Source organism: Aspergillus candidus (assembly GCF_002847045.1).
Source record: "Aspergillus candidus strain CBS 102.13 unplaced genomic scaffold BDW47scaffold_5, whole genome shotgun sequence".
Taxonomy (NCBI): Eukaryota; Fungi; Ascomycota; class Eurotiomycetes; order Eurotiales; family Aspergillaceae; genus Aspergillus; species Aspergillus candidus.
The window spans coordinates 599902-625592 of NW_020194010.1; the positions used below are offsets into that span (position 1 = coordinate 599902).

Sequence of the window (25691 nt, forward strand, 5' to 3'; positions counted from 1 at the left end):
GGATACCCCATATCTTTACCCTGCGTAATCACCTGGATTGTGGTTTGTTGGTGTGGTCCATGGAGACCATAGTGGGGAATGACGTGGTGGATGACTGAGTGCCTGACTGCCTCATCCCGCTAGCTGGGACCGGAGTTCGTCTTGTTCTTTTCTTCCCCTCCAACGACCACATACTCGCCTGTTCGATCGCCTTTCCTCGACAGGTTGACGCCCTTTCTCCTTTCGAATTGCACATATTTCTCATAGATAACAATACAGCCACGGGGTATCCGATCATATATATCCCTCTCCTCACGAACCGTGCTGTGCAGACCTTGTTACGATCGAGCCCCTCTCGCACAGCTTGCCCCGCCTTCTTCCTTACCGATCCGCATCACCCACTATGTCGCGCCATCGCATTAAAGCCGTTGGCTACGACGATGAAGAGTTGGACGACTACGATGACGACGGATATAACTCGGAAGAACAGGAATTTGCCCAACAATGTTCAGAGGAGGTGTTTAAACAGCTCCGCACGGGGGATTCTCCGGTCACTGCGACGCGCGAAGAGGTCCAAGAAAGCTTGTGGCATTACTATAACGATGTCGAAAAAACCGTGAACTATATACGAAGTGAGTGGTATTATTCTTTTGTCTCGACCCGCTCGGCGAGTGATTTGGAGTGTGCTAATTGGTGGCTTGCTCCATGTAGACAAGAAGGCCAAGGAGACCAAGAAGAAGCAGAGCGCGCCGGCTCCGGTCGCAAAGGCAAAGGGCAGTAGTGCAGGTAAGCTGGACTCGCGTCCCTTGGTTGTCCCCTTGATTTTGCATTTTCCGTGTGGTTGGGCTCGGGTTACCGGCGGGGCGTTTTCTTATCCCTCCCCGGCGGATCGTCGATGGCAGTGAGTATAACTTCGATTTCTTGCGGTCGATCAATTTTACTGACTCCGTTGGGCAAGATCGAACATGTTCTAACGGGACTTGCAGTTTCGGCGACTTTTCCTGGATTTCCCGCACCGTCGTTGCCGCCTGTCGCCCACTTCTCGGCAAAGGACTTCTTTCGCGACTCGCCGTGGCTTAACGTGCCGATGCATCGGAAGGCCGAGATCTTGGTGGAACCTCTTTATCCTGGGCTTGGACTTCTCGGGGGTGCACCTGAGGCTGGGGGGAAGATGTCGAAATTGGCGGCGTTGGCTGCGGCGCGCAAAAAGAAGGAGGGCGACAAGACACCCAGCCCTGCCCCCACACCTCAGACAGACAGCGCTGAGCCCTCGAGGTCCGCCACTCCGTCCAAGGGGGCTCCACTATCGCTGAGTGAAAGGCTTGCACGCAACGGGAAGCTGCCCAAGTCTTCAGATAGCTCACAGTCTCCGAGCCCGGCGAAAGGGTCGCGCCTGGAGAGTCCTGCGTCTCCGAAAAAGCCTTCGCCGAAGCCTTCGCCCGAACCTCCTAAGCCAAGCACTGTCGACGAACCCCATCCCAGTCCACCAGCAGATACTCCGACGGAGACGAGCAAAGAAGAGCCGGAGGTGAACATGATGGCGCCGCCGTCTACCTTTGCTAGCACGATCGTCGGGGACGCCATCCGTCCAAAGGCCGAGCCCAGCCACCTGTCTTCAAACACGTTGGATCTGATCAAGATTTACGGGCAAGACCTCACTGAACCGTTTGACTTTACAGGCCCCAGTCCCGACGATGTCGTCTTGAACGCACAGAGCTCAGCTAAAGGTTTGGCGATTCGGCGCAAGATCTAGGACCTCCCTAATGGACATGCAGGCTTCAAATCGAAACAGTCTGCTGCCAAGTCGACAGGCGATAAGAAATCGACCGATCTGGCGAGCGGCATGGACAACCTGAGCGTTGTAGAAAAGGTGAACGTCAAGAGCAAGAACCTCGACGTTCTGTCGGAATTTGAGAAGACGAAACGGAAGAGAGCTATGAACTTTGCAGTGATTGGTGGGTGCTATACCCCGGAACTCGATTATGACCCTGTTGCTGATGTTGTCCATCCAGGTCACGTGGATGCAGGAAAGAGTACACTGATGGGACGCTTGCTAGCGGACCTCAAGGCGGTCGACCAACGCACGCTTGATAAATACCGCCGGGAAGCTGAGAAGATCGGAAAGGGGTCGTTTGCTTTGGCTTGGGTGCTGGATCAGGGGTCTGAGGAGCGCGCGCGCGGTGTGACGATCGATATCGCGACGAACAACTTCGAGACGGAGAACACCGTGTTCACCATTGTCGATTCGCCCGGACACCGAGACTTTGTGCCGAACATGATCGCCGGCGCCAGTCAGGCCGACTTTGCCGTGCTCGTGATCGATGCGGGAACCGGCAACTACGAGGCGGGATTGAAGGGGCAGACCAAGGAGCATGCGTTACTGGTGCGCAGCATGGGTGTGCAGAGGGTCATCGTGGCGGTGAACAAGATGGACTCGGTGGAGTGGAACAAAGACCGGTTCGAAGAGATCGAACAGCAAGTGTCGTCCTTCCTGACCACCGCCGGGTTCCAGGCCAAGAACCTGTCCTTTGTGCCTTGCTCGGGGATCAGCGGTGCCAACGTGACCCGACGGAGCGAGGACCCCCAGGTGTCGTGGTACACGGGCCGCACGGTGATCGAGGAGCTGGAGGCCACCGAGCCGCACGCCCACGCGGTGGACAAGCCCCTCCGCATGACGATTGGCGACGTCTTCCGGGGTAGTGTGCAGAACCCGCTGTCCATCTCGGGCCGCCTCGACGCCGGCAGTGTGCAGGTGGGCGACGTCATCCTCACGATGCCCAGCGGGGAGACGGCCACCATCCGGAGTCTGGAGGTAGACGGGACGCCCCAGGACTGGGCTGTGGCCGGTCAGAACGTGGTCTTGAACCTGGCGAACATCGATCCCATCCACCTGCGGACAGGCGATGTGATCTGCCGCGCGTCCGCGCCAATCAAGAACATCACCTCGTTCACCACCAAGGTGTTGGCGTTCGAGCACCTGATGCCGAGCATGGTCGACGTCCACCACGGACGGCTGCACGTGCCCGGGCGGATCAGTAAGCTGGTGGCCACGCTGGACAAAGGGTCCGGCGCCGTGCTGAAGAAGAAGCCCAAGATCATCGCCCCGGGCACGGTGGCGCGGATTGCGGTGGAGATGGATCAAGCCGTTCCCCTCGAGGCCCCGACCCGGATTGTGCTGCGGGCTGGCGGCGACACGGTGGCCGCAGGGTTACTGGAATAGTGTCCTTTAGACTAGTCGTGTGGATCCATTGAACAAAGATGACATCCCCCATCTTCCTCTAGCTTGTAGATTATGGTTTATTCCTCGCCGATCTAGTGGACATGCCAAGGAACCCAGCCTACTTCGATCCACCGGGCGGTTGTGGCTGTGGACGGGATGGTTCCAGTGGTTCAGATGGGGAGGGATAGTTCGAGAATGGCGTCGAAGCAAGTGGACAAGTGTCCTTTACTTGTCGGTGCCTGTCTGTCCATAGACCCCCAAGGGATCCATTATACGATGACCCCAGGTTTTGATAGAGAGTGGCAAGTATGCAGGAGTTATGCTATGTCGCGATGTGCCTGCTTAGATAAGGCGATCTTCTAGCAGTTTCGCCGCCTGAGGCCGTCCGACGAACACCCGGCAGAACCTCCCTATGTGGCAGGCGGTCAGTCATGCAGAATGAGTCATCCGAAACTCCCACCAATCAGGACGCGAGGAGTAAACCAGACGATGCAGGGCGGCCGCAGCCTGAGGAAAAGGCCAGCATGGCCGCTGTGTTTCTTCGCCGCCGTCCGCGCCATACAAGAACATCCCCGACTGCTTCTTCTTCTTCTTCCTCTTCTCTCTTTCTCTTCCTGTCTCTCCTTCTTACACCCATCCCCAACCCACCTTTCTCACCCTTTTTCCCTTGTCGACTGGGTTGAGCTGTTCTTTCTCTTGTTTGGGTTTAATCCTCTTTCTTTTTACCTTCGTAACCTGGACGTGTGACTCGACGCGTTTCTCGTCACGGTTGATTCTACGTGCATCATGGCGCGTTTGTCGGGTCACAATGGCGTGGCCAAGCCGTTTACGGCCTGGACCACTGTCTTCTACCTGCTACTTGTCTTCATTGCGCCTCTGGCGTTTTTCGGGACCGCACACGCCGAGGACGACTCGGCGCTGGAGTATGGAACCGGTAGGCATCCGATCCCTCTATCTGTCGAAGGGAATAGGAGCTAATCGATTGTTGTCTAGTTGTCGGTATTGATTTGGGAACCACTTACAGCTGTGTCGGTGTCATGCAAAATGGAAAGGTCGAGATTCTCGTGAACGACCAAGGAAACCGTATCACCCCGTCTTATGTTGCCTTCACCGATGAGGAGCGCCTCGTTGGTGACGCCGCCAAGAACCAATACGCCGCGAACCCTACGCGCACCATCTTCGACATCAAGTGAGTCCCTCTTCGGGTCACCTGTACTGGAATCGGTTACTGACGTGTTGTAGGCGTCTGGTTGGTCGCAAGTTCAGCGACAAGGATGTCCAGAAGGACGCCAAGCACTTCCCCTTCACCATTGCCAACAAGGATGGCAAGCCCGTGGTCAAGGTCGACGTGAACAAGACCCCCAAGACCATGACCCCCGAGGAGGTCTCCGCCATGATCCTCGGTAAGATGAAGGAGATCGCCGAGGGCTACCTGGGTAAGGCGGTCACCCACGCCGTCGTCACCGTCCCCGCCTACTTCAACGACGCCCAGCGTCAGGCTACCAAGGACGCCGGTACCATCGCCGGTCTCAACGTTCTCCGTGTTGTGAACGAACCCACCGCCGCGGCTATCGCCTACGGTCTGGACAAGACCGGTGACGAGCGCCAGGTCATCGTGTACGATCTGGGTGGTGGTACCTTCGATGTCTCTCTTCTGTCGATCGACGACGGCGTGTTCGAGGTCCTGGCCACCGCCGGTGACACCCACCTGGGTGGTGAGGATTTCGACCACCGCGTCATGGACTACTTCGTCAAGCTCTACAACAAGAAGAACAACGTGGACATCACCAAGGACCTCAAGACCATGGGTAAGCTGAAGCGTGAGGTTGAGAAGGCCAAGCGCACGCTGTCGTCCCAGATGTCGACCCGCATCGAGATCGAGGCCTTCCACCAGGGCAACGACTTCTCCGAGACCCTGACCCGCGCCAAGTTTGAGGAGCTGAACATGGATCTGTTCAAGAAGACCCTGAAGCCCGTCGAGCAGGTGCTCAAGGACGCCAAGGTCAAGAAGGCCGACGTTGACGATATCGTCCTGGTCGGTGGTTCCACCCGTATCCCCAAGGTCCAGGCCCTCCTCGAGGAGTACTTCAACGGCAAGAAGGCCAGCAAGGGTATCAACCCCGATGAGGCCGTTGCCTTTGGTGCCGCCGTCCAGGGTGGCGTTCTGACCGGCGAGGCGGCCGCCGACGGCATCGTTCTCATGGATGTCAACCCGCTCACCCTGGGTATTGAGACCACCGGCGGTGTCATGACCAAGCTTATCAACCGCAACACCGTTATTCCCACGCGCAAGTCGCAGATCTTCTCGACGGCCGCTGACAACCAGCCCACCGTCCTGATCCAAGTTTGTACGTCACTTCTTTCTTCATTTTCTCTTTCTCTTTTGCCAAGGAGTCATGCTAACAAGCACAGTCGAGGGTGAACGTACCCTGACCAAGGACAACAACCTGCTCGGCAAGTTCGAGCTGACCGGCATCCCGCCCGCCCCCCGTGGCGTTCCCCAGATTGAGGTGTCGTTCGACCTGGACGCCAACGGAATTTTGAAGGTCGGTGCCAATGACAAGGGCACTGGCAAGGCCGAGTCGATCACCATCACCAACGACAAGGGCCGTCTTTCGCAGGAGGAGATCGACCGCATGGTCGCCGAGGCGGAGCAGTTCGCCGAGGAGGACAAGGCGGTCAAGGCCAAGATCGAGGCCCGCAACGGGCTGGAGAACTACGCGTTCAGCCTGAAGAACCAGGTCCAGGACGAGAACGGACTGGGCGGCCAGATCGACGAGGACGACAAGCAGACGATCCTGGACGCCGTCAAGGAGGTGTCCGACTGGCTCGAGGACAACGCGGCTGATGCCACGACCGAGGACTTCGAGGAGCAGAAGGAGCAGCTGTCCAACGTGGCGTACCCGATCACCAGCAAGCTGTACGGATCGGCTCCTACTGAAGAGGATGACGAGCCCAGCGGGCATGATGAATTGTAAAATAATTAGAGGGTTTCTGGAGTTATGTTTTTCGGTCTAATCAGACATCCTACCTATGGTATCAACATACACTCGCATCACTCGTATTAGAATTGTAGCAACTAAGAAACCAAAAAAGAAAAAAAGAAAAAAAAAGAAAACAAGAAGATCAAAGAACCTCAAGACTTCCCAACAAACTCCCTAACAGTCTCAACGACAACCTGATGATCATCCTCCTGCCTCAACCCACTAACAACAATAACACCTACAACCCCATCCACCCCCGTAACCCTAACCGGAAACCCACCCCCATGAATCGCATAATCATCCGCAGGACCCCCGCCCCCAGAACCAGACTTCAGCGCAAACTTCCTCACAAACACCCCCTCCACCTCCTTCTCCTTCTCCCTCTTTTCCTTCGCCCCATCTCCCGGGGCCTCCAACCCAGCAAGCACCTTCCTCCTCATCAACCAACTGGACACCCCCCACCGTAACACAGTCGCGCGTTTCCGTCTCACCCACTCCTCATTATCGGCGACCGTGCCCGGCTCCGTCGCGCACTGGAAGACCACGTGGGGGGATGGGTATGCGCCGCCCAGGGAGATGGAGATGAGGGCGGGTCGACGCTGGGAGGATGGGAGGGACAGGATCCGTTCGCGGAGACTGAGGCCGAAGGTCCAGGCTGTTGTGGCGGTGAAAGAGGGGAAGAGGACGCTCGGGGAGGATTCTTGGGCGGTTAGGACGACGGGCTGTTTGGTTTTGGAGGTGGTGTTAGTAGGTTTTGATTATCATTGGAGATTGGAGGGAAGGGGAGGTTACGTCTGTGCTGGCTGGTGGGAGGGGTCTGTCCATTTTGGATGATTGCTTTGATGGGAGGATGATGGATGGCGAGGTTGAGATGAGGTTAGAGGTGAGTTTGGTTTTTAAATCGGTTTGAAAATAGAGGTCCACTAGTTGATTAGTTGGATGAGATCGACATGGAGAATTGGAGTCGAGATGGAGAATGCAGTATCATTAGTTTATATATATGAGATGTTGGATCTCAGATGAATGACGTCAATGGGTTGCCGGTAGTGGGTATACTCTAGTCGCAATACCACATCTATATGATTATTAGTTGTTTATATTAATTATAGTCTGATTTGATTCCTTTTCTACTTTTGTATAAACTCTCATTGAATGGTTGGATTCATGTTGGTATAGATTATAGCATTCATCATGGCTTGGTTCAATGCGGAGTGGTATGGCTGCCGATATGTAACCCCGATATTGAATGCGGATAAATGTAGTATAAACCATACTAGCCGACAATCGCATCAACAGCGCTGCAAACTCAAACTCCATGCCTGCACCAAACTCCCGACCGGACCTGTGTGTAGAGCCAGACCAGATGTACAACGTGTGGCTCTACATCTGGGACGGATAACGAGGGCGACAGATCGGACTACTTCTACCGCATGAGATCCATCCTAGCGTGAACGGGCCAGGTAGAATTGATATGGGTTCTTCTCTGCTATGAAGACCAAGTCGGATACCTATCTGCCTCCCCATTCCACTGTCGACGCGACCCCTGATTCAGCACGTACTCCGGAGTAGGCAAGTCATACCACTGCGCAGCAAGATAATGGGCTCCGTGCACCAGACAGTGAAACGAGCGCTAGTCTGTGGCACAGCCGGCTCAATCTCAGATACTCGGGCCGAGTGATTTTGCAAGATCGTATTGGTGGGATTATCTGTCCGAGACTGTTTGCGACTGGCTAGTTTTAGGCTGAGAGGAGTAAGGCTGCAGGTCTAGATCGCTCATGTTTGAGATTAGTATGTCCACAAATAGGTTCCAAGAGTGTAGTGAAATGAGCAGGAGGTTAGTGGAGACCAGTTGCAGCCTAGAAGGATAATTTGTATAATCTGATGTCAGCATGCTTCGGGTGGCTTCCTCCTGAGGTCGAGAATGTGGAGAATTGGAGAATGACCACCAGAGATCAGGAGAGATGATAGGAATATTTGAGGATCACAACAGCTCGTAATATTGTACTTGTGCGATATCAGCTTGAGCGTTGGATGGTGAGGTGTGATTCTGGATTTTACGTCCAATGCCATCGATCTGGTGTTCTTGCTCGTTGACTGAGTAGTAGGTAGCTGGCTTCTCGCCACGTGTCTAACGAGACTGACTGTTGGATACTGCGCAACCATGACATATAATTCGTACTGTAGCAAGAATCAAGCGCGTGCAAGAGAGGCGGCAAGCTGACATCGATGGCTGTTTCAATATAGAACATATTTGCCTCAGGCAGGAATCCTCCTAATTAGGCTAGTGCGGTTCATGAGAGTACAACAGGCGCCTCAGGCAGAATAGATCGCCTTAAGGCAGATACAAACCTTTGCCTTAGGCATGTAGATGATATCATTGATTGACTCGACTCCAAATTCCGTCAAATCCCCCGCTATTACACTTCAAGACACAAAAACAACCAACCACGCTTTACATCACTGTATATACGCGCGAGTGAGCATTGACTACCGCTATTCGACCAGCACTGCGGGGCAAGGCGTCCAGCTCGCAACTTACCAACCGCGCAATCAGAGAGTCCAAGTCAGACAGACACAACCACCGCCGCCGAAACAACACCACGAGCGAATCCAACAACACGGCCAACCGCAAGAATGGCAGAACCCAACACCCTCTATCAATACTCGCTCCTCAACGCCCTCATGCACGGCATCAGCACCACAGGCCCCACCCTCTCGGAAGTCCTCAAGCACGGCGACCACGGCCTCGGCACCATCACCCACCTCAACGGCGAAATCGTCATTATAAACGGCAAGGCCTACCACTTCCCGCCAGACTACACAAACCTGCAGCCTCTCTCGCCAACAGAGCAAATGCCCTTCCTGATGATCACGCGCTTCGAACCCACCCTCACGAAGCGGCTGTCTGCCCCGCTCTCGATGAATACCCTCGATAAAGCGCTTGCGCCGCTCCTTCCGACTAAGCAGAATCATTTTATCTCGGTGAAGGTTGAGGGCGCGTTCAGCGTTGTGCGGTGTCGGTTTGTCCCTGCGCAGGAGAGGCCGCGGCAGTCGCTGAAGGAGCTGGGACAGCGCGTGTCGCCGGTTGAGTTTCGCGATGTGAGGGGGACGCTGTTTGGGTTCTGGTCGCCGGAGTATGCGAATGGGTTTAGTGTTGCGGGGTTTCATTTGCATTTCGTGGCGGAGGGGGGCGAGAAGGGCGGTCATGTTACGGGGTTTGAGGTCGATGATGAGGTGGTGTTGGGCGCGGCTGCTATTAAGGATTATAGGGTTGAGTTGCCTGATTCGGAGGAGTTTCAGGAGGAGGTTGTTACGAATGCGCAGGCGGCGGATTTGCATGCTGTTGAGGGGGCTAGACATTAAACCTTTTGAATGTTTTTCTTTTTGGGTATGGGTATGGTGTGGTTATGGTACATTATACGAAGATGAAGATCATGATGATTATCATATGTACAGTTGCATGCATTATTTCTGGGTATCAGGGTTCAAGTTCATCATACGCGTTGGCGCTCTCGTGTGTGGACCTGCGGGATCCCGCTGTCCATCTTAGTCGGCTCTAGCCCCATCCCCGTCTCCAGATCAGCATCTGCATCGTCATCGAATGCAGCGCGCTGGGGAGTCCGACGCGGACGTGACTGCTCACCCCGCGAGGATGACTGCGGTAGGAAGATCTCGCCGGACTGTGCCCGTTTCTGGAACCAATGGGCCCGCATGCGATCGAGGGCGGTCTTGAAGTCGTCTAGAATGACGGTGTCACAGAGACATTTGAAGATGAAGCTCAGCTGGGGGGAGTCAGCATATTCCGTTTTTTATTGGTTTGTTATTTATAGATAGACAGGGATGTACCTTCCAGAATGGCTCCACGCCGGTGGGTAAGGAGGATGCGTCGAATACCCTCAAGACGCTGCAGGTGTCGACGACTATAAAAGCGATGGAGAGACACATACTTGCCAGCATGATGCCGAAACGCGGGCTGACGGTGACGAGCTCGATGATGCCGAAGTTGTATTCGCGCTTGATGGTGTAGAAGAGAGAGACGGTGGTGAATACCCACCATGGGTCACTAGGTAGTGTCAGTTGGTGCACATAGCTAGCGAAAGGGTGGATCAAGAAATACCGAAATATTGGCTCCAACGGCCGCGTAGTTTCAAAGATCTTGTTGATGTTGTTGAAATAGGTGAAATTGGCGTAGATTTCCACGACCCAGTACGGCTGGACCAGCAGGACCGTTATGATGTAGAACATGGACACTCGTTTCGAGAAGAAAGGGCGGTTTTTCATCCAGGCGATGACGTTGTGTAGACTCCACGAGATGTTCAATCCGATGGCGCTGACGGACAGGTACCAGCCGTAGGCGGGTTCTCCAGGGAAGATGAAGGTTCCATGTGGCATGGCGAGGATGAGCTGGGGTCATGCACCGTCAGCATACGAGTCATCAGCTCCGGCGTCGACGATCCTTTTTTTCTTCCTTTTGTTTATTTTCTATTCCTTTCTTGTAACATCGTTTGGGAGCATTATTGGGAGGCATACTTCGGCAAAAATGAGCTTGTGTAGGAGGATATGCTTTTTCATGTTGGCAAAGGTGACGGCAGCCATCACCAACAACGACCCGACCATCAATCCCTGTCCCCATGCTTCCAGCACGAGGGCATCCGGGTCGGTGGGCCGACTGACATGGTCGGAGGGAGACATCCCGCTGTTTAGAAGACCCCGAGCCGCGCGCAACGCATTATCGATCCCAATGGAAGATGATTCAGGGATTCGGGGAGGGCGGACGCATGGTGGAGGAAGGATGGGGGAAGAACGGGGGGAGGCAATCGCAAGATAATAACAGCGAAACCAGTGATATAAACACCCAGCGTGGAGACAAAGAGCCGACCTGAAAAGTGGGCCAATGCACGAGCGCCGCAGTCAGTGCCAAATGAGGGGAACATCTGGGGGGGGGGGAAGGTTGCAGTGAATGAGTGGCGATCTAAGAATCTTCCCTGTCGATTTAATATTGAAGTGGGCGATAGCGCCGGGGATATGGCCAATCCAGAGCCTCAATGGCTCCGTTCCTAGTCGGGGGAAATTCTTGGTCTTAGTTTCATTCGCTCGATCCCACGGATACGAAGGGAACAGTCGACGCTGAATTCAACCTCACACCCCGGATTCTTTGATTTCTCCAGGAAAGCTCGGACAGCCACATGGCACGATTGTGAGCCACGTTGTGCCGGGTCCAACGATATGTCCCTTGGATGACACGAGGGAGTATAGCAGACCAGGGACAGGCAATATCCCGGTCTGGACCATCGAATGAACAAGGGTTCAGTGAGATGGAGTGGCGGGAATGGAGTCTAGGCTAGTCGCTTGGATGTTTCGGTTAAATCCCAAGGGATCTGGGGATGATCGTGAGAGAGAGAGGAAGATTGTCGTGTCAATCCGGATGAACGACGGACTCATGACTCGGGCCTCAGGCAGCGGCCACCACAACACTAGACTAAGCCTAAGGCACGTTGGTCGCGCCAAAATAGGAAATCCCCACACTCTAGTCTGGAGTCCCCCTATGTACCCCTATGTACTCTGAACACGACTCGGTAGAGATTACTCTGGTTGTTCGACACGACAAGATGTAATTAGGTACGAGGCAGTACAGAGTGCCATCTCCACACTTGGCACCCCCGAAAGGATGCCAAATAACCGAAGGACGATTTCACTTTGCTATCGGACCATCCTACTGGCCCAGGGGAAGCAGGATCAGAGCTAACTTCAATAAAGAAACGGGCATGACCATCTTGGTAGCCCGGATCATCCGTCGAACTTCCTGATCAAGGCCCCTCAAAACAGAGACACTTGGCCTGGAGGCACGTCGAGACCCTCGACCCTTACGCTATCTAAAAATGGTATCAAAGCGGTCATTCCTTCCACCAGAAAACTGATCATCCTTTCTATGGAAGCGCCAAGGGAATTCTACCTCCTTCGGATCCCGCCCCGTGCGTACAGCAGCTGATGATCTCGGGGAATCAATATTCCCCTTTTCTACTGTCCTATCTCGCTGTGTAGTCTGGCGGCGATCGACTAGAACGGCCGAAGAGGATCGACCATTGTCCGTTATTGCTTGCAAGGGACTTCTTCGTCTTTGAATGGCGCCTCCACATGTACGACCCTGCCGTGTTGGTCATTTCCCTAGGATGAGAGCTTTCATTGATGCGGAGGTATTCCTGCGGATCAACGGTGATAAAGAAGGTTGTGGCGTGGTTGGATGGTGGATTTGTCTTTCCGGTCCAGTAAGAATGCCCACGTTCTGAAGTGACAGAACGAAGATATAGCTCTACCATTAATATGGTGTAGCCATAAAAGCTACGTAAGCTTATTGATGGGTCAGGGCAGGGACCTGAAACTCATAAGGGAAATGGTTGACTCTGTCTTTGTTTATGTAGTGATAGGTGGTTTTGATGATTGATGGTAGAGTAGGATGGCTCGAGTCAAAGCATTATTTACATGTGAATACCACTATTACCGAGGATAGATAAATAGCATTCTGTCGCTCTAATTTAGGGCTGAATCAAAGAAACCAGTTGGTTGTATATTTGAATGCATCAAGCCTGGAACTCAATAATCGAACATTCTATCAAATGTCACCCAGGATGCTAAGACCATCTGATATCTAGGTAATATCAAAGTATTCACAGAAGAAGTAAATAATATAGGCTTCTAACGGCAGATCAGAGAGCATGACGCATGTTCTTCACGCAGTACACGTGGCATGAAGCAGACTGCTGCTAGCCGTCTACGCAGGGTCGATGCAGGAAAGATACGTCAGTTGCTGTCAAGTTCAACAATCCTTACTATTAATGATGGTATTATAGTTGAGTTTGAATGGTTTATGAACAGATTGTTCTTTCAGCTATTCTAAATTCTCTCCGCGAGATCGTCTATCACATATCTCCGGATATAGACATGGATGCTAATAATGTCTGGTATCTGCATCGAGTACTTTACCCAACACGATCAGTTTCTTTGCTCTCCCTGCAGATTTATATGCCCACAAGGCCTGAACTGATATATGATCTCTACCTGTATCCATGATCTGTAACGTAGAATGATACCATCTGAACTATATGGTTAAGTGAAATCAACTTCCCACGAGATATGTAAAATAACACCCCCAGCTTCTTACAGTGATACATCTATTTGTGTATCATTGGGATAAACAACCATCATATTGTCTGAGGAAAACCAAGACGTGTAATCACATCATCGGCTGATCTACAGAGTTGTCCCTACATCGGATTGTTTTTGACGGGCCATGGGTTTGCAATAATCTGACTATCTAAGTCACAAGAGTCATCAATATCATCGATATTGTGACCGTTTTTATCAGTCCTCTCATGTTGCTTGATAAGGCCACACTACCTAGTACCTACTCTCTAAACACCGCTAACCAGGCAATCCTACCCAGCTTAACCTACCTAAAACCAGCAACACCATGACCATTGACGAACAAACTTTACACTACTTCCTTCTTCCCTCACCCCCCCTCCCAACCAACCAACTACCCACCGCGACTAATTCCCCTCCGTCCAAAAAGCGGTATAGAAAGCCCACTACCAACAGGAAACCGTCACCGACAACAAGCTGTAATCCCCACCGACAACCGAGTCCATAGACTCCATACCGAGAGTTAGTAGGTAATAGCCAGCAGGTCGGTGTAGTTGATGATCAGTGTGTGTGCGTGCGTGTGGAGAAACCCCATCCCAAGACCGGAGAGTTGGGTGTGACCCACTTTTTATTCCTAGATGCCCACTGTGCTCTTTATGTAGTCCACTGTGGTCGTTGACTGCTGTCATATGATGGATCTGTGTAGTTGGATTTGTACTTCAAAGATGGAGAGAATGAGAGAAGGGGAAAGTACCTACTACGCATAGTAACAAAAGTACGAATGAAGATCCCCAACTTTGGCACAATCGACAGAATAAATTAGAAGGAAAAAAAAAAGAGAAAGAAAGAAGAAAAGAAGAATACGTAAAGATCGACAGCGAAAAGACCGTCTACCAACCACGTACACCCAACTACCGAGGTGCATTATAGTTAGTACCTAATAACCTAAATGACTGATTGGTGTGTCGGAAGTCCGTCGGGAGTTCGTTGCAGATCGGTCTGTCGGATTGGATGATGTTTTCCTTTTCTCGCGTATTGAGTCTGCTATTCTCCTTCGTCTCTAGTCTACTTCCGTATCTGGCCTACTTGCTCAAATTGGGAACTGGTAGGATGGAGGAGGTCTTGGTGGACTTTCACGGGCTGGGGTTGTTTTTTTTTTTTCGTGTTGAAACTGGAGACTGAGAGACAGGTGCATCCAGTGTGGAGATTGACTAGACCGGATGGAGGGTGCAGATGATCTGCTGCAGGGATTACCTCCACCTGGTATTGTTTGGTGATGGTAGTTGTCCGGTAGTTGGGTATACCATGTAGTTACTGGAGTATCCAGATAGACATGTCATGAGTATCATTCAGTAGATACCTACTATCTAACCAACCCAGCACATCCCCTCAAAACACCCACCCCCCCAAGAATAACAACCCCCCCCCCCCCGAAAGAATATGACTACCAAATGAACGGCACAAACCGCGCCGTCCCCTTGTTCCACCTAACCCAATCGTCTCCAAACCGCCCCCTCAACATCTCCTCCTCCTCACCAACCCTCACCCAAAACACAACCGCCTGAGCCCCCACAATCGCCCCAGCGACCCACGCCCCCCACCCACTCAGCGCCCCCAGCACCCCACCAGGCAAGAAGCACGCCCCAGCCGACGCATCCCACCGACAACCGAGCCCGAGACACCCCGCCAGAACAAGCAAGTATCCCGTGTAGCCCGGGTGCTGGACGTAGGAGTACAAGCCGCGAGTGACGAGGCGGTCTGGCACGGCTAGACGGAGGGTGAAGTCCTTGCCGAGGCCGCTGCAGGCGGAGAGACGGACGGAGGAGCCGATGAGGATTGCGGTCAGCGCGAGGAGGTGCGTTGGGGACCAGGTGAATTGGGAGCGGGTGAGTTGGTCGGTGTGGGGGCAGATGTTGGCGAGGAGGGTTGGGTGCGTGGATGGGGGGTAGAGAAGGGCGATGAGCGCGTGGTAGAGCATTGTCGCTGTTGTTGTGGCTTTGATGGTGGACACGACTGTGTTGACGAAGTAGAATGTGTCGGCTGTGTAGAGGTTGGATTGCTTTCGCGCTTTGTACACGCTTGGAGGGGCGGAGCTGGCGGCGCTGAGGTAGCTGGCTGAGAGGAGGACGAGGGAAGTGAGGAGGGAGTGGGGAGTTGGCATTTTCTCGGTCTCTTTATTTGAAGTGAATTGGTTGGTTCGATCGGTTGGGGATGGTTGGATATTCTGTTGGTTGAGGTATAAGAGAAGTATGAGGAGGTAGAGTATAGAGAGAGATAGATAGAGGTAGAGTATGGACGGGTATAACGAAAAGTAGAGAGTAAGTATAGAGAACCTCGAAGTACAGAAGTATAGAGCACAGTACAAAACAACATCCCATGTACAACGCCCAAACCCACCAATTTATACAATCCAACCCAACCCAGCCCACCAGCTCTGTTCCTTTCCACCATGTCAACACCAAAGTCAAAACAACGACATCGGCAGTCGGTCCTGCGCGAGCACAACCGTGGGGCATTGAGCACAACCGTGGGGCATTGAGCACAACCGTGGGGCATTGAGCACAACCGTCTCTCGGCTAGTCTGCGGAGCCGTCTGTGCCCGTGCCACGATGCATCCTGCACGGTACGCACGCACCGCAGTTCCTCTGTCAGGTATGGTATGGTCTAGCAAGTCTGCACGTAGCCCGCGGGGGGCGGAGGGGGGGAGGGGGAAAGAATCCTCTCTCAAATCAAGGAATGAACCCGCCGTTTGTAAAAGGAAGCGGTCAACGAAAGTGTGAACAATTGGCTTAACCATTACCCTAACGTGTCGACAAGTACTTGCGGCCCCGTTGAACAAAGAAACAGAGGAACGCCAACGCTCAGACCTGACTCGGTTACACCGCTGTGCAGCCGGCTTGCTTCCATCCTTCTCCCCGGGCTGATGGGGATAGCTCGGGTTTCCCCCGGATGGCGTCAATGCTACCCCGGCTGTGGCTGTCAGTTGTGGTGCTCAATGCACCTGGGCTGGTTGGGCCTCGTGTGATAATGAGATACCTAGGATGCTGTTGCTGCGATGCTATGGTGGTGGATTGATTGAGCTGCTATGCGTATTTACATGGTTCGATATATTCGAGTATACAGTACACGTCATTTTAATATCCCCCAAATGGTCCTCAGTGGTTATAACGGCGGACACCGTCGGATGAGCCAATGGGTCATCCTAGTAGTGCAGCGACTGCTCCAGTAGCCCCCGCAACTCCGCCTTCTCCGCCTCCAACTCCTGGCTCAGGTTCGGCGACAGCATCAACACCCGCTTCTGCGGGATCGTTCCCTCTACTAACCCGTCCACGTCCGACGCCTTGAACCCGAGGTCCTTGAGACCCCGCGGCTGGTCGCCCAGTTCAGATAGGAACCTGGCCAGCGCCTCGCCTAGCACCTCGCCGGCGCTCTCGCGCTTGACGGTCGAGATGTCCACTCCGAATGCCTCGGCTGCTGCCAGGTGGCGGTCGGGGTTGGAGGCGGCTGTGAAGCGGAAGACGGCAGGCGCGGTGACAGCCACGGACACGCCGTGCGGGATGATCGGGTGGTCGACGTCGTACCCCGCGTGCTTGTAGCCTGGGTTCTGGCTGGAGATGGGATAGCTCATGCCGTGGCACAGGTGCACGCCGGCGTTGCCGAACCCCACACCGGCCAGCGTCGCGGCCAGTAGCATCTGCTCTTGAGCCTCCGAGTCACCCGGGTCGCGCACTGCGCGCGGGAGGTACTTGACCGTGCTGCGCAGCGCCTGCAGGGAGAAGATGTCGGAGATGGGGTTGGCGCCCTGGTACGCGGGGCGGTTGATGGGGTTAGTGGGGCGCGGTGTGCGCTCGTTGTATGGGATGGCGGTCCACGACTCGAGCGAGTGGCACAGCACGTCCAGGCCGGACGACGCGTGCACGGCCGAGGGCATGGTGCGCGTGTTGATGGGATCGCAGATACCCAGCGTCGGCTTCAGGTTGCGGTGCGCGATGCCCGTCTTGGCTTTCTTGGACACCAGGTCAAAGATCGCCGTGCCTGTGGTCTCTGAACCGGTGCCGGCGGTAGTGGGAACGGCGACCAAGGGCTTCAACGCCCGATCTACGGGTCGGCCCTTGCCAAGGGGAGCGTTGACAAAATCGAGGAAGTCAGCTTCGGGGTAGGCGTCGTAGAGGTTCATCAATTTGGCCGTGTCAATCACCGAGCCACCACCTGTTACGAATCAGCCGAGGTATGCTAGGGATGAGTGGACAACGCACCGACAGCCAGGAAAGCATCCGGCTTATACGGTTGAGCAAACGCAATGGCCTCCTTGATCCTATTTCCGTTAGCCCATACACCCCATCCGCAGTCTCAGTCTACACATACGAGTAATCCTTCGGCTCCACGCGAACCTTGTCAAACACGGTAAACTCGATCCCCTCACGGCTCAACCCCTCGACGGCCTGCTTCATCGCGTCCAACTTGGCGACATTCTTATCGGTAACGATGCACACCCGCTTCGCCCGCATGTTGGCAAAGTCCATGCCCACTTCCTTGGTGGCACCGGGCCCGAAGCGGATACTGGAGGCGGCCATTTCGAAGGCGTACTCCTTCTGGCGCGAGGGGTCAACCGGCGTAGCCATGTGACGGCGGACATGGTCGGATAGGGTTGGGGAGCGGTGGTGGTGATGGTGACTGGGATTGCCATGGCAGGGACATGATGGGGGGTGGGTGTATTGAACGGTGCGTAGGAGGTTCAGGGCCCGCTTAGCGGCCGAAGGGGGGACGCGAATTGCGGGGGAGACCATAGTGGAGGTCGGAACAACGATACGATAGAAAAAGAAGGATATGTATAAAGAGGATGTACGAGAGGGAAGATAGAGAAGATAGAGAAGAAGAAGAAAGAAAGAAAGATGTTATAGGAAAAAGGAAAAGAGTGAGAGAGAAGACGAGATCGGAGAGAAGAGAGAAGTGTGGGGTGGGACAAAGTGCGGGGATTCCCCATCAGGAAGGTCGGCCAGAAGTCCGAGGTTATTCATTCTACCTTATTCATCATATCATCAACATCAACATCAACATCAATCAGTCTCCACATTCCTACTCCCCAAACACTCGCCACAACAAAGATCCCAATCCAAATCCATTATCCACACTAACAGAATGTCAACCTCAAATCCTGGTCAGCCGCCACAACCCTCACCATACTCCCAACGGGCGGCACCCCATCACTCCACCGAATAACCGGCTCACTGGGCAACAGCGTAACCGAGGACCCCCTGAATGGATCCCCAAATACATCCGACAGATCATACCACACCGAGTCGCCCACCACGTTGTACGCAAACACCGTCTGCGGCGCACTGCTGTACAGCCCGTGCGCCACCCTCGTCACCTTCAGACTGACCCCTCCGGTCTTCTGGTCGTGCCGGAATGTCTCGCTGTAGTGTGCGCCGCCCGGGATGGGAATCTCCACGCTGACGCCACTGCCGACGGACCAGAGGTAGATGGGCTCCGCGCAGTTGTTTTGCACGATCGCGTGGCCGGGGTTTGCGGCGGGGGAGGCGGTCGAGGTGGTGTTGGTGTCGGTGCCGGGGTGGGTGATGGCCGCCGTGCTGTTTGTGGTGGAGGGGTGGGAGGCGGCCAGGGTGGCTAGGAGGGAGAGGGGGAGGAGGTTGAACTTCATTTTTCTTGATGGATTCTTTGATCTGCTTGGATAGAACGAACGAGTGTTGTTGTTTGGATTCAGAGAACGAATGTAATTGATAACGTAGAAAACGAGTGAGTGTCTGCTTTCTCTCTTCTCTTCTTCTCCAGCGAAGCAACCCATATTTATACCCCAATCGCCACCTCCGTCCTCCATCCTACCCAGGTCAAAACTTTTATCCCAGCCGTCTCACCCTATCCACCAAGACAATCTGCAAGGGACGCCCCGAATCGGGGATTACAGGATCAGCGCAGAAACACACCCGCAGCCCTGTGGCGGCGTTCCAGACCTGCACGACAGCCTGACTGGCCGAGGAACCCTTTTCCTGTTACATCCGCGATTCGAGATCGTACCGTGCGGCGCGTGTGGAATGTGGGATGCGAGGTGGAGATGCAGGGGTGGTGGGATTGTTTAGGCGGGTGTTACGGACCTTACTTTTTTTTTGAGCTCGGTGGTGGTTGGGGGTCCTACTGCCACTACTTAGTAGTAGCAAGTAGGAGTTGTAATGTATGATGGTGGAAGGAGGTCAATACGACCAAGTGGCGATGCGGTGATGCGACCTCAGGTTGGTGTGCGTCGCCCTTGCGCGGATACTAAATCGAGGGTGGCACAGAAACAGCCTGGCACCGTCCGCCTACTTCTGCTTCCCGATCGAATCGTATTTATAGTAACCGTCGATATTTATGGCAGACGGTGATGGTATATATGTACATACATATGCAAGAATTCACACATCGGACCAAAACCCGCGCGGCCCAGACGATTTAAAATTCCACAATCGGCGACGTCCCTAACGGAATTTCGCCCTTGCGCGCAACGACCTGCAGGGAGCGCGTCCTGAGGCTTCCCACGTCCGCCCGAGTCTCATATCCAGCCCGCTTGACCGACTTGACAAAGCGACTGGTCGTCGCGTCGGGCCCGTCGATCACGTAGATTGCCCAGTTGTCGTACTCGGTGGCGCCATTCCAGCTCATGTAAATCTCCGCTATGCCCGGCCCCGTCGGCACCACCGCCATGGCAGGTGGCCAGAAGGGCGTGGCCTTCCACTGGCACTTGTAGCCCCGGTATGAGGCCACCAGGCCGGGATCCCCGAACGACGCCGTGAAGACTTCGTCTCCATCGCCGTCGAACTCCTTGACCGTGGCAATCGAGCCATATCCCATGAAAACGTGGCCGGTTTCCCGGTTGAGCGTCTGTAAGCTGCCCTGACTGACACTGAACACTTCGTCCTTGGTGTTGGTGATGACCTGCAAGGTGGTGACCTTGCGGTTTAGTAGATCCACCTGGAATTTCAATCCCGTGGTGGGGCCCGTCTTGGGGTCGGAGGGGGTGTCGACGTTGTTGAATAGAGTCATGATGAAGCCCTCCTCCGTCTCGTCGAAGATGCGGATGTCGTGCTGCCACTGGAACAACCCGGCGTCGTCGATCTCGAAGTCGCCGTCATCGTGAGCACCCTAGACCGGTTAGCTTCCTGGGTCGGGGCATCTAAGAGAAGAGGGGTCCAACGACTTACGCTCAACCGCCAGGCGATGGTGCCATTGTTGTAGACATACAGCGCCGACCAGTAATGACGCAGAGAGAGAATATAACCGTCACTCATCAACTCGACGGAGTTGATGTGGTAGGCGTCCCACGGCTGGTTGCGTGTGCCGAATCCGGGCGCGATCGCCTGGAAGGACTCCTCCAGCGGCATTTCGGCGATGTGCTCCAGGGCGCTCCACGCAAACACGATCTCGTTGGTAGCGATATCGATCTCGTAGAACAGGGCATCCAACATCCAGCCATCCGGCGCGCCACGCACGGGAGTCAGGTCGTACTGAGTGGTGTTGTATGCGGTTACTAGCAGGGTGTTGCGGTCGGTGATATGGCTCTCGTGCAGGTCGATGTACGAGGGACGGCTGTTGCCGTCTGGGGTTGCAAAGAAACGGCCCGTCGCCGGGTCGTCCGGGAGTTTCACGGTGTACATCTCGCGGTACGTATCATCCAGGATATGCACCGTCCCAAACCCATACCCCCAGCTGGTCATGTCACCAGCCCAGAAAGTGAGGGTATCCTCGTTGAACACCTTTTGGACCTTGACGTTGGCCGTGACCTGGGTAGGCCCTTGGTAGACCAGGTGGCCCTCTTCGTCGTAGATCAAGGCGGCGGTTCCGTTCGGCTGATTGCCCCGGGGCCCGACGAAGATATATCCCGGCTCTGTCGTTCCGCTCTTGTGAACCTTCATTTGCGGAGGGGTCCAGGGACCGGTATCGTATGTCGCGAACGGCCAGGTGTCGGCGACCGCGCCGGCGGCCAGCAGCAGTGCACTGGCGGCGGAGAAACGAAACATCGTGATTGTAGTTAATAGAACATGTATGTACAGATGGAAGAAATGAAGAAGTCTACTAGCAAGAAAGGAAGACGTAAAAAGATTAGGGGAAAATGGAGAGAGAGAAAGCGAACAGATCAAAGATCAGAAGGAATTATGACGGTGGGGGTGACCGTCTACCAGGAAATAGGATATCAAAAGAAGGGAAAGTATAGAACAAGAAAGAAAGAAAAATCAGGGCAAAAAAGAATTAAACCATGGAATCATTGAAAGAGCGAATGCTTTCAAGAGAGCCAAAAAAGCGAAGGATATCACTATGTGCAATGATCGAACAGGGATAGATGGGGAGATGATGAAAATCGACCAGGGGATACAAAGGCTCAAGGCGGGGTCCTTTAATGCCGGCAAAACCGGGGCAGTCTATTCCTGAAAGAGTAGGCGGGGAGGCTGTAGCCCCCGACAATGGCAAAGTTTGCCAAAGAGACGCGTAGCCGGCTCCACTCCTGCCGATCCTATTGTGGCTATTCCGTGGTTGGGTCGCTCATTCTACCCTTTAATCTTACAGCAAGCGGCAAAAGGATGCAATTGTGGCACGAATTAGGCGTAGTGCCCATATGTCACGTATCTGCCACCTCGGGATGACCTCAAAGGACCATCAGGATCGATAGCCGTCGATCACGTGCACATCCAAACCCTTTCTGCCTCTATTGAGGTGAATACCACACGGGTTTATGCTATCAAAACCCTACCCTTTTCAACCCCAGAAGCAAGCATGGATATCAATAATCACGCCATTGATTGTGCGAGTTAAATATACCTTATTAGGCTGCTGATAGATGATAGTATGGATCTATCAGAAAAGGCCCGAATTATCTCAGTTACTGCACCAAAATACCACAGCAGCTTTTGGTCAGGTTTGATGCGGTTGATGTCCCGTCCTTTCTCATGCTCCCTAAACTATTTGAAGTTCATTGTGATGGGTACGGGGGGTCATAGTCGGGCATAATCCTTGGCGGCTAAAGGCAGCCGCTATCATCTTGCAGCTGCAGCCTGCGCCTCACTACCATAGCATGCTGATAGAGAGAGAATGGCTGATATAGACGTGTAATTGATGATATTTAGCTTCTTGATCCCTATCAATTCAGGCGGGCATTCAAGCAGTATTTGTGCCTAGGGAATTGCAAATCGGACCGGTCTGACCAAACCCACGTGATAACAAGAGACTTCATTATATCATGACTTCTTATTTACGTCATATTCACACTATGGGTATATTTTAATAGGAATAGCTAGACCCTCCAAATTATTACCTATAGCCCATCTATAATACACAGAGCAGACAGCATGCACCCCATTCTCCTTGATCCGCAAAATGTCCGCCCCCCCACGCGTGATGCACCCTCTGGAGTAATAGCGCCCGATCATTTGCCATCCCCAAAGGCGATTACGACCCATCCATCAAAGCCTGGTGGAGAAAACGCATCGCTGTTCTTTGTCGGGACAGCGACAACTATAATGTAGGTATTCATTGCTTGTACACGGAGCAAAAGGAAATGACAAGCCCCAGTGAGTGGGCAGGCATTAGGATAATGACAGATGTATGTTGCTCTTGAATGCTAGGGGCGTGGATCTCGCTAACCTGTAATTGTATGCAGCCTAACTTCCTCCACGCTGGCGACCATGTTCATCTCGGTCCAGGAGTCTCAAGCATGCGACGTACAAACCCAGCCCTTGGTCTTCATGAACTGCCTCGCATTGACTTGGTCTTATTATCTCATTATCATGGGTGGGTCTATGGTGACAATTGAAACCCCCTTAAGAACTTCGGTAGTTCTAATGGTACAAGGGGCCACTTTGACCAAATCGTGGAAGCTTCGCTTCGGCGCGACCTGCCTATAATTACCACACCCCATGCAAAATCACACCTTACTCATAAGGGAGCTGATTCATTCACTAATGTTTTTGCCTTGGACCCCTTTGAGTCTCAGATGATCAATATCAAGAACTCTCTTGGCCCAAGACCCTCTCGACTTCGTGTTACTGGTATGCCAGGGAAGCATGTACCCGAATCTTCGGTCGTGGAATCCTTGAATTCAGTGGCTCATGCAGTAGGTATATTTTCCCGTGCTGTGTTTAAAGAAATTGACATTCTCAGATTCCCCCTACAAACGGGTGGATGCTGGAGCTCGGCACAGAGGGCAGCAATGAGAATGAAACAGGGTTTGTCTGTGGTTACAGAATCTATATCACAGGGGACACCCTGTTAGTTGATGATCTGAAACACATCGCACAGCGTTACGCCGGTGAGCGCATTGATGTTATGCTGGCTCATCTAGGGGGGACCACAATACCATCACCCTCCTTAGCACCACTTGCGTTACTAGTCACGATGGATGCTGAGCAAGGGGTACGGCTGATTCAATTGATACAGCCTGATCTCACGATCCCAGTCCATTATGATGATTACGATGTATTTGCCAGTTCGCTGGCTGAGTTCAAAACGGAGGTAGAAAGAGCTGGGCTTGAGAATAAGGTGGTATACTTGGACCGAAAAGAGAGGTTCGACTTCGCAGTTGGAGTGCACCCAGGCAAGGGAACGGTGGATTAAGCGTCACAGACGTGAAGAATCCTGGAACCCACCGTCCACCAGGCTAGAGTGTCACTCGTTGCGGTTCGGTGCGGATTGTGCGGTTTTGGTGATGACACCCTACCATAACCTGACCATTGCCAGCCAGGTAGGTTGGGTATAAAGAATCTGATAACCAACGCGGTATAGGTAGGTTAGAGCTAAAGGTCTACCCTATGTTATGCGGTATCCAGGGGCGCCGGCCGAACCACTCAGCATTGGCTGTGCTTTGATGATTCTTGTATCTACCTATTCATATAATATTTTACTGTGCTATAAAGTTTCCCATATGCGATGTCTTAAAGGGTTTCTGGCATCTGCTAATTCTAGAACTATTAATTCAAATTCATGACCCCAAATCAAGCCTGCTTGGAGAACCATTGCCCCCCCGGCCCCACTCCCACCCCCCCTCTCCCCCCGAACGGGCGTAGGGGTCTGGCCACATCTGGTTGCGTTTATTATGGATACTCTCTTATTTGGATTTTGCTGCCTCTTTACTTTCAATTTGAGCAAGATTCTCAAGAACCAGACGACGGGCTCTCTCCTCATCCCCGCCCACTCGACGTTTTGCCCCCTCCATCGTGTTCTGGAACCTCTTGTTGGTTCGATGGATGCCATCTAAAAGTCCCGTGGGTCCAAAATTCTCATCAAAAGCGAAGTGATGAAAGTCATGTTGCAAATTCGATGGCATCCACGGGATATTGTATCCCGAGTGTGTACAAATCGTGCCGAATTCTAGGAAAACGAAGGTGAACACAGCTTGGGACCAATGATGAGGAACAAGCACGGTGCCGAGAACATTTGGTAAAAGGTTGGAAAATATGTGCTCGGTCACGGTACAATACGTCGAGGCCAGGCCAACCGGTGCCGTGTGTTCATGATGTTGTTTGTGGAAAATAGAGTATAAGAGCTTTGAATGAAAACACCGGTGGATATAATAGAAGCCCACCTCGGTGCAGAGAACGTCAAAAAGCACGGTCCCCAGCGTCTGGAGGGACGATGGTAATGTGGCCGGGGAGACAGACTTCAACGGAGTCACGGCTGCACTGAAAATGATCAGGGGCAGAGCCACGAGAAACTGGTTTCGAAACGAAATAGCCGCAATATACGCGTATGCGGATCCATTGACTCGAACAAAAGGCTGTGTTTTATATTTGAACAGCCATGCGGGCCATCCAGTCAGATCAGGGATGGCAAAAACCGCAGACCAGAACCAGAAGAAAACAGACGTAATGATGAATGTGCCCCATACGTTCATGTTGTATTCTCCATAGGTTTGATCCAGATAATCATAGATCCTGTGGCCGGTAGATGATGCATTGAAAGATAAAAATGCAGTGATTATAATTATATAAGCCCCACTGGAGGCGAAGTTCCCATTCGCAAACGAGTGGGTTGAATAACCCCAGCGCTTGCTATGAGGTATCGGTTGTCCCGAGAGGTCTTTCGGGACAGTGCATTTTGGGACGCGGACTACTGGCCTGGTCTCAGTAGTCACCATAGCTTCCAAAAGTTTTGCCTTAGGTACTGTACAGGGGTTTGTCTGTTTATGGGATATAGCAATGGGGGTTAAGTATTGTATGTTGAATTATTGATTCGAAAATGTCGAAACAGGTCATGTAGTGGATTTAAACAGTAAAGCAACCTCGGCTATGCTAGTCCAGACATATGACTGACTTTTTAAATAAGCTGCTAGCCTCGGTCACCCAATCTGGAACTTGGAACCTTGAAATCTCCAATCATGCAGTGTC

At 53.1% G+C, this 25691-nt stretch overlaps 11 protein-coding genes across 11 annotated transcripts; 4 read left to right on the top strand and 7 right to left on the bottom strand.

Moving 5' to 3' along the window:
- The first annotated feature begins 161 nt into the window (after positions 1–161).
- BDW47DRAFT_99998 (putative translation elongation factor EF-1 subunit) lies at positions 162–3410 on the top strand. The gene is made up of 5 exons (XM_024820978.1): positions 162–611; positions 691–765; positions 1659–1706; positions 1755–1934; positions 1992–3410. Exons 1-5 carry the CDS (start codon positions 383–385, stop codon positions 3197–3199), a joined length of 1740 nt encoding a protein of 579 aa, XP_024675368.1. The 5' UTR covers positions 162–382; the 3' UTR covers positions 3200–3410.
- A 326-nt stretch (positions 3411–3736) lies between these two features.
- bipA (Hsp70 family ATPase KAR2) lies at positions 3737–6256 on the top strand. Its single transcript, XM_024819573.1, has 4 exons — positions 3737–4133; positions 4193–4388; positions 4442–5547; positions 5612–6256. Exons 1-4 carry the CDS (start codon positions 3986–3988, stop codon positions 6175–6177), a joined length of 2016 nt encoding a protein of 671 aa, XP_024675369.1. The 5' UTR covers positions 3737–3985; the 3' UTR covers positions 6178–6256.
- Positions 6257–6335: 79 nt separating this feature from the next.
- Positions 6336–7008, bottom strand: BDW47DRAFT_122912 (DUF967 domain protein; the record flags this gene model as incomplete). The annotated part of the gene is made up of 2 exons (XM_024815944.1): positions 6336–6905; positions 6976–7008. 2 exons carry the CDS (start codon positions 7006–7008, stop codon positions 6336–6338), a joined length of 603 nt encoding a protein of 200 aa, XP_024675370.1.
- A 1560-nt stretch (positions 7009–8568) lies between these two features.
- BDW47DRAFT_100008 (acetolactate decarboxylase) lies at positions 8569–9658 on the top strand. Its single transcript, XM_024811341.1, has one exon. The coding sequence runs from the start codon at positions 8818–8820 to the stop codon at positions 9544–9546; it is 729 nt and encodes a 242-aa protein (XP_024675371.1). The 5' UTR covers positions 8569–8817; the 3' UTR covers positions 9547–9658.
- On the bottom strand, positions 9659–11161 carry BDW47DRAFT_100011 (uncharacterized protein). The gene is made up of 4 exons (XM_024811342.1): positions 10714–11161; positions 10301–10587; positions 10030–10246; positions 9659–9965 (listed from the first exon to the last, which is right to left on the bottom strand). The coding sequence occupies exons 1-4, from the start codon at positions 10873–10875 to the stop codon at positions 9678–9680; spliced, it is 954 nt and encodes a 317-aa protein (XP_024675372.1). The 5' UTR covers positions 10876–11161; the 3' UTR covers positions 9659–9677.
- Positions 11162–14767: 3606 nt separating this feature from the next.
- Positions 14768–15484, bottom strand: BDW47DRAFT_122915 (methyltransferase family protein; the record flags this gene model as incomplete). Its single annotated transcript, XM_024815945.1, has 1 exon — positions 14768–15484. One exon carries the CDS (start codon positions 15482–15484, stop codon positions 14768–14770), a length of 717 nt encoding a protein of 238 aa, XP_024675373.1.
- A 1034-nt stretch (positions 15485–16518) lies between these two features.
- On the bottom strand, positions 16519–18272 carry BDW47DRAFT_67078 (hydroxyacid-oxoacid transhydrogenase). Its single transcript, XM_024819574.1, has 3 exons — positions 17689–18272; positions 17580–17638; positions 16519–17532 (listed from the first exon to the last, which is right to left on the bottom strand). Exons 1-3 carry the CDS (start codon positions 18108–18110, stop codon positions 16526–16528), a joined length of 1488 nt encoding a protein of 495 aa, XP_024675374.1. The 5' UTR covers positions 18111–18272; the 3' UTR covers positions 16519–16525.
- Positions 18273–18283: 11 nt separating this feature from the next.
- Positions 18284–19411, bottom strand: BDW47DRAFT_100013 (Bys1 family protein). The gene has a single exon (XM_024811343.1). The coding sequence runs from the start codon at positions 19160–19162 to the stop codon at positions 18455–18457; it is 708 nt and encodes a 235-aa protein (XP_024675375.1). The 5' UTR covers positions 19163–19411; the 3' UTR covers positions 18284–18454.
- Positions 19412–19571: 160 nt separating this feature from the next.
- Positions 19572–21647, bottom strand: BDW47DRAFT_100014 (arylsulfotransferase family protein). The gene is made up of 2 exons (XM_024811344.1): positions 20520–21647; positions 19572–20460 (listed from the first exon to the last, which is right to left on the bottom strand). Exons 1-2 carry the CDS (start codon positions 21333–21335, stop codon positions 19771–19773), a joined length of 1506 nt encoding a protein of 501 aa, XP_024675376.1. The 5' UTR covers positions 21336–21647; the 3' UTR covers positions 19572–19770.
- Positions 21648–22602: 955 nt separating this feature from the next.
- BDW47DRAFT_100016 (MBL fold metallo-hydrolase) lies at positions 22603–24220 on the top strand. The gene is made up of 5 exons (XM_024811345.1): positions 22603–22831; positions 22882–22912; positions 22970–23100; positions 23161–23422; positions 23470–24220. Exons 1-5 carry the CDS (start codon positions 22659–22661, stop codon positions 23920–23922), a joined length of 1050 nt encoding a protein of 349 aa, XP_024675377.1. The 5' UTR covers positions 22603–22658; the 3' UTR covers positions 23923–24220.
- Positions 24221–24378: 158 nt separating this feature from the next.
- BDW47DRAFT_133726 (sterol desaturase family protein) lies at positions 24379–25441 on the bottom strand (the record flags this gene model as incomplete). The annotated part of the gene is made up of 1 exon (XM_024817908.1): positions 24379–25441. The coding sequence occupies one exon, from the start codon at positions 25439–25441 to the stop codon at positions 24413–24415; it is 1029 nt and encodes a 342-aa protein (XP_024675378.1). The 3' UTR covers positions 24379–24412.
- Between the last annotated feature and the right edge of the window lie 250 nt (positions 25442–25691).

What these genes read in the sequence shown, in the direction of transcription:
- BDW47DRAFT_99998 (XM_024820978.1), top strand. Translation starts at nt 383, where the DNA reads ATGTCGCGCCATCGCATTAAAGCCGTTGGCTACGACGATGAAGAGTTG. An exon ending in CGCACAGAGCTCAGCTAAAG is followed by an intron (nt 1,707 to 1,754) that starts GTTTGGCGATTC and finishes ATGGACATGCAG; the next exon opens with GCTTCAAATCGAAACAGTCT. An exon ending in TATGAACTTTGCAGTGATTG is followed by an intron (nt 1,935 to 1,991) that starts GTGGGTGCTATA and finishes TTGTCCATCCAG; the next exon opens with GTCACGTGGATGCAGGAAAG.
- bipA (XM_024819573.1), top strand. Translation starts at nt 3,986, where the DNA reads ATGGCGCGTTTGTCGGGTCACAATGGCGTGGCCAAGCCGTTTACGGCC. An exon ending in GGCGCTGGAGTATGGAACCG is followed by an intron (nt 4,134 to 4,192) that starts GTAGGCATCCGA and finishes ATTGTTGTCTAG; the next exon opens with TTGTCGGTATTGATTTGGGA. An exon ending in CGCACCATCTTCGACATCAA is followed by an intron (nt 4,389 to 4,441) that starts GTGAGTCCCTCT and finishes GACGTGTTGTAG; the next exon opens with GCGTCTGGTTGGTCGCAAGT.
- BDW47DRAFT_100008 (XM_024811341.1), top strand. Translation starts at nt 8,818, where the DNA reads ATGGCAGAACCCAACACCCTCTATCAATACTCGCTCCTCAACGCCCTC.
- BDW47DRAFT_100011 (XM_024811342.1), bottom strand. Translation starts at nt 10,875, where the DNA reads ATGTCTCCCTCCGACCATGTCAGTCGGCCCACCGACCCGGATGCCCTC. An exon ending in ACAAGCTCATTTTTGCCGAA is followed by an intron (nt 10,588 to 10,713) that starts GTATGCCTCCCA and finishes GCATGACCCCAG; the next exon opens with CTCATCCTCGCCATGCCACA. An exon ending in GCGTGGAGCCATTCTGGAAG is followed by an intron (nt 9,966 to 10,029) that starts GTACATCCCTGT and finishes GACTCCCCCCAG; the next exon opens with CTGAGCTTCATCTTCAAATG.
- BDW47DRAFT_67078 (XM_024819574.1), bottom strand. Translation starts at nt 18,110, where the DNA reads ATGGTCTCCCCCGCAATTCGCGTCCCCCCTTCGGCCGCTAAGCGGGCC. An exon ending in GTGGAGCCGAAGGATTACTC is followed by an intron (nt 17,639 to 17,688) that starts GTATGTGTAGAC and finishes TAACGGAAATAG; the next exon opens with GATCAAGGAGGCCATTGCGT. An exon ending in GGATGCTTTCCTGGCTGTCG is followed by an intron (nt 17,533 to 17,579) that starts GTGCGTTGTCCA and finishes GATTCGTAACAG; the next exon opens with GTGGTGGCTCGGTGATTGAC.
- BDW47DRAFT_100013 (XM_024811343.1), bottom strand. Translation starts at nt 19,162, where the DNA reads ATGGAGGACGGAGGTGGCGATTGGGGTATAAATATGGGTTGCTTCGCT.
- BDW47DRAFT_100014 (XM_024811344.1), bottom strand. Translation starts at nt 21,335, where the DNA reads ATGTTTCGTTTCTCCGCCGCCAGTGCACTGCTGCTGGCCGCCGGCGCG. An exon ending in CCATCGCCTGGCGGTTGAGC is followed by an intron (nt 20,461 to 20,519) that starts GTAAGTCGTTGG and finishes TAACCGGTCTAG; the next exon opens with GGTGCTCACGATGACGGCGA.
- BDW47DRAFT_100016 (XM_024811345.1), top strand. Translation starts at nt 22,659, where the DNA reads ATGCACCCCATTCTCCTTGATCCGCAAAATGTCCGCCCCCCCACGCGT. An exon ending in TTATTATCTCATTATCATGG is followed by an intron (nt 23,101 to 23,160) that starts GTGGGTCTATGG and finishes TAATGGTACAAG; the next exon opens with GGGCCACTTTGACCAAATCG. An exon ending in TGAATTCAGTGGCTCATGCA is followed by an intron (nt 23,423 to 23,469) that starts GTAGGTATATTT and finishes TGACATTCTCAG; the next exon opens with ATTCCCCCTACAAACGGGTG.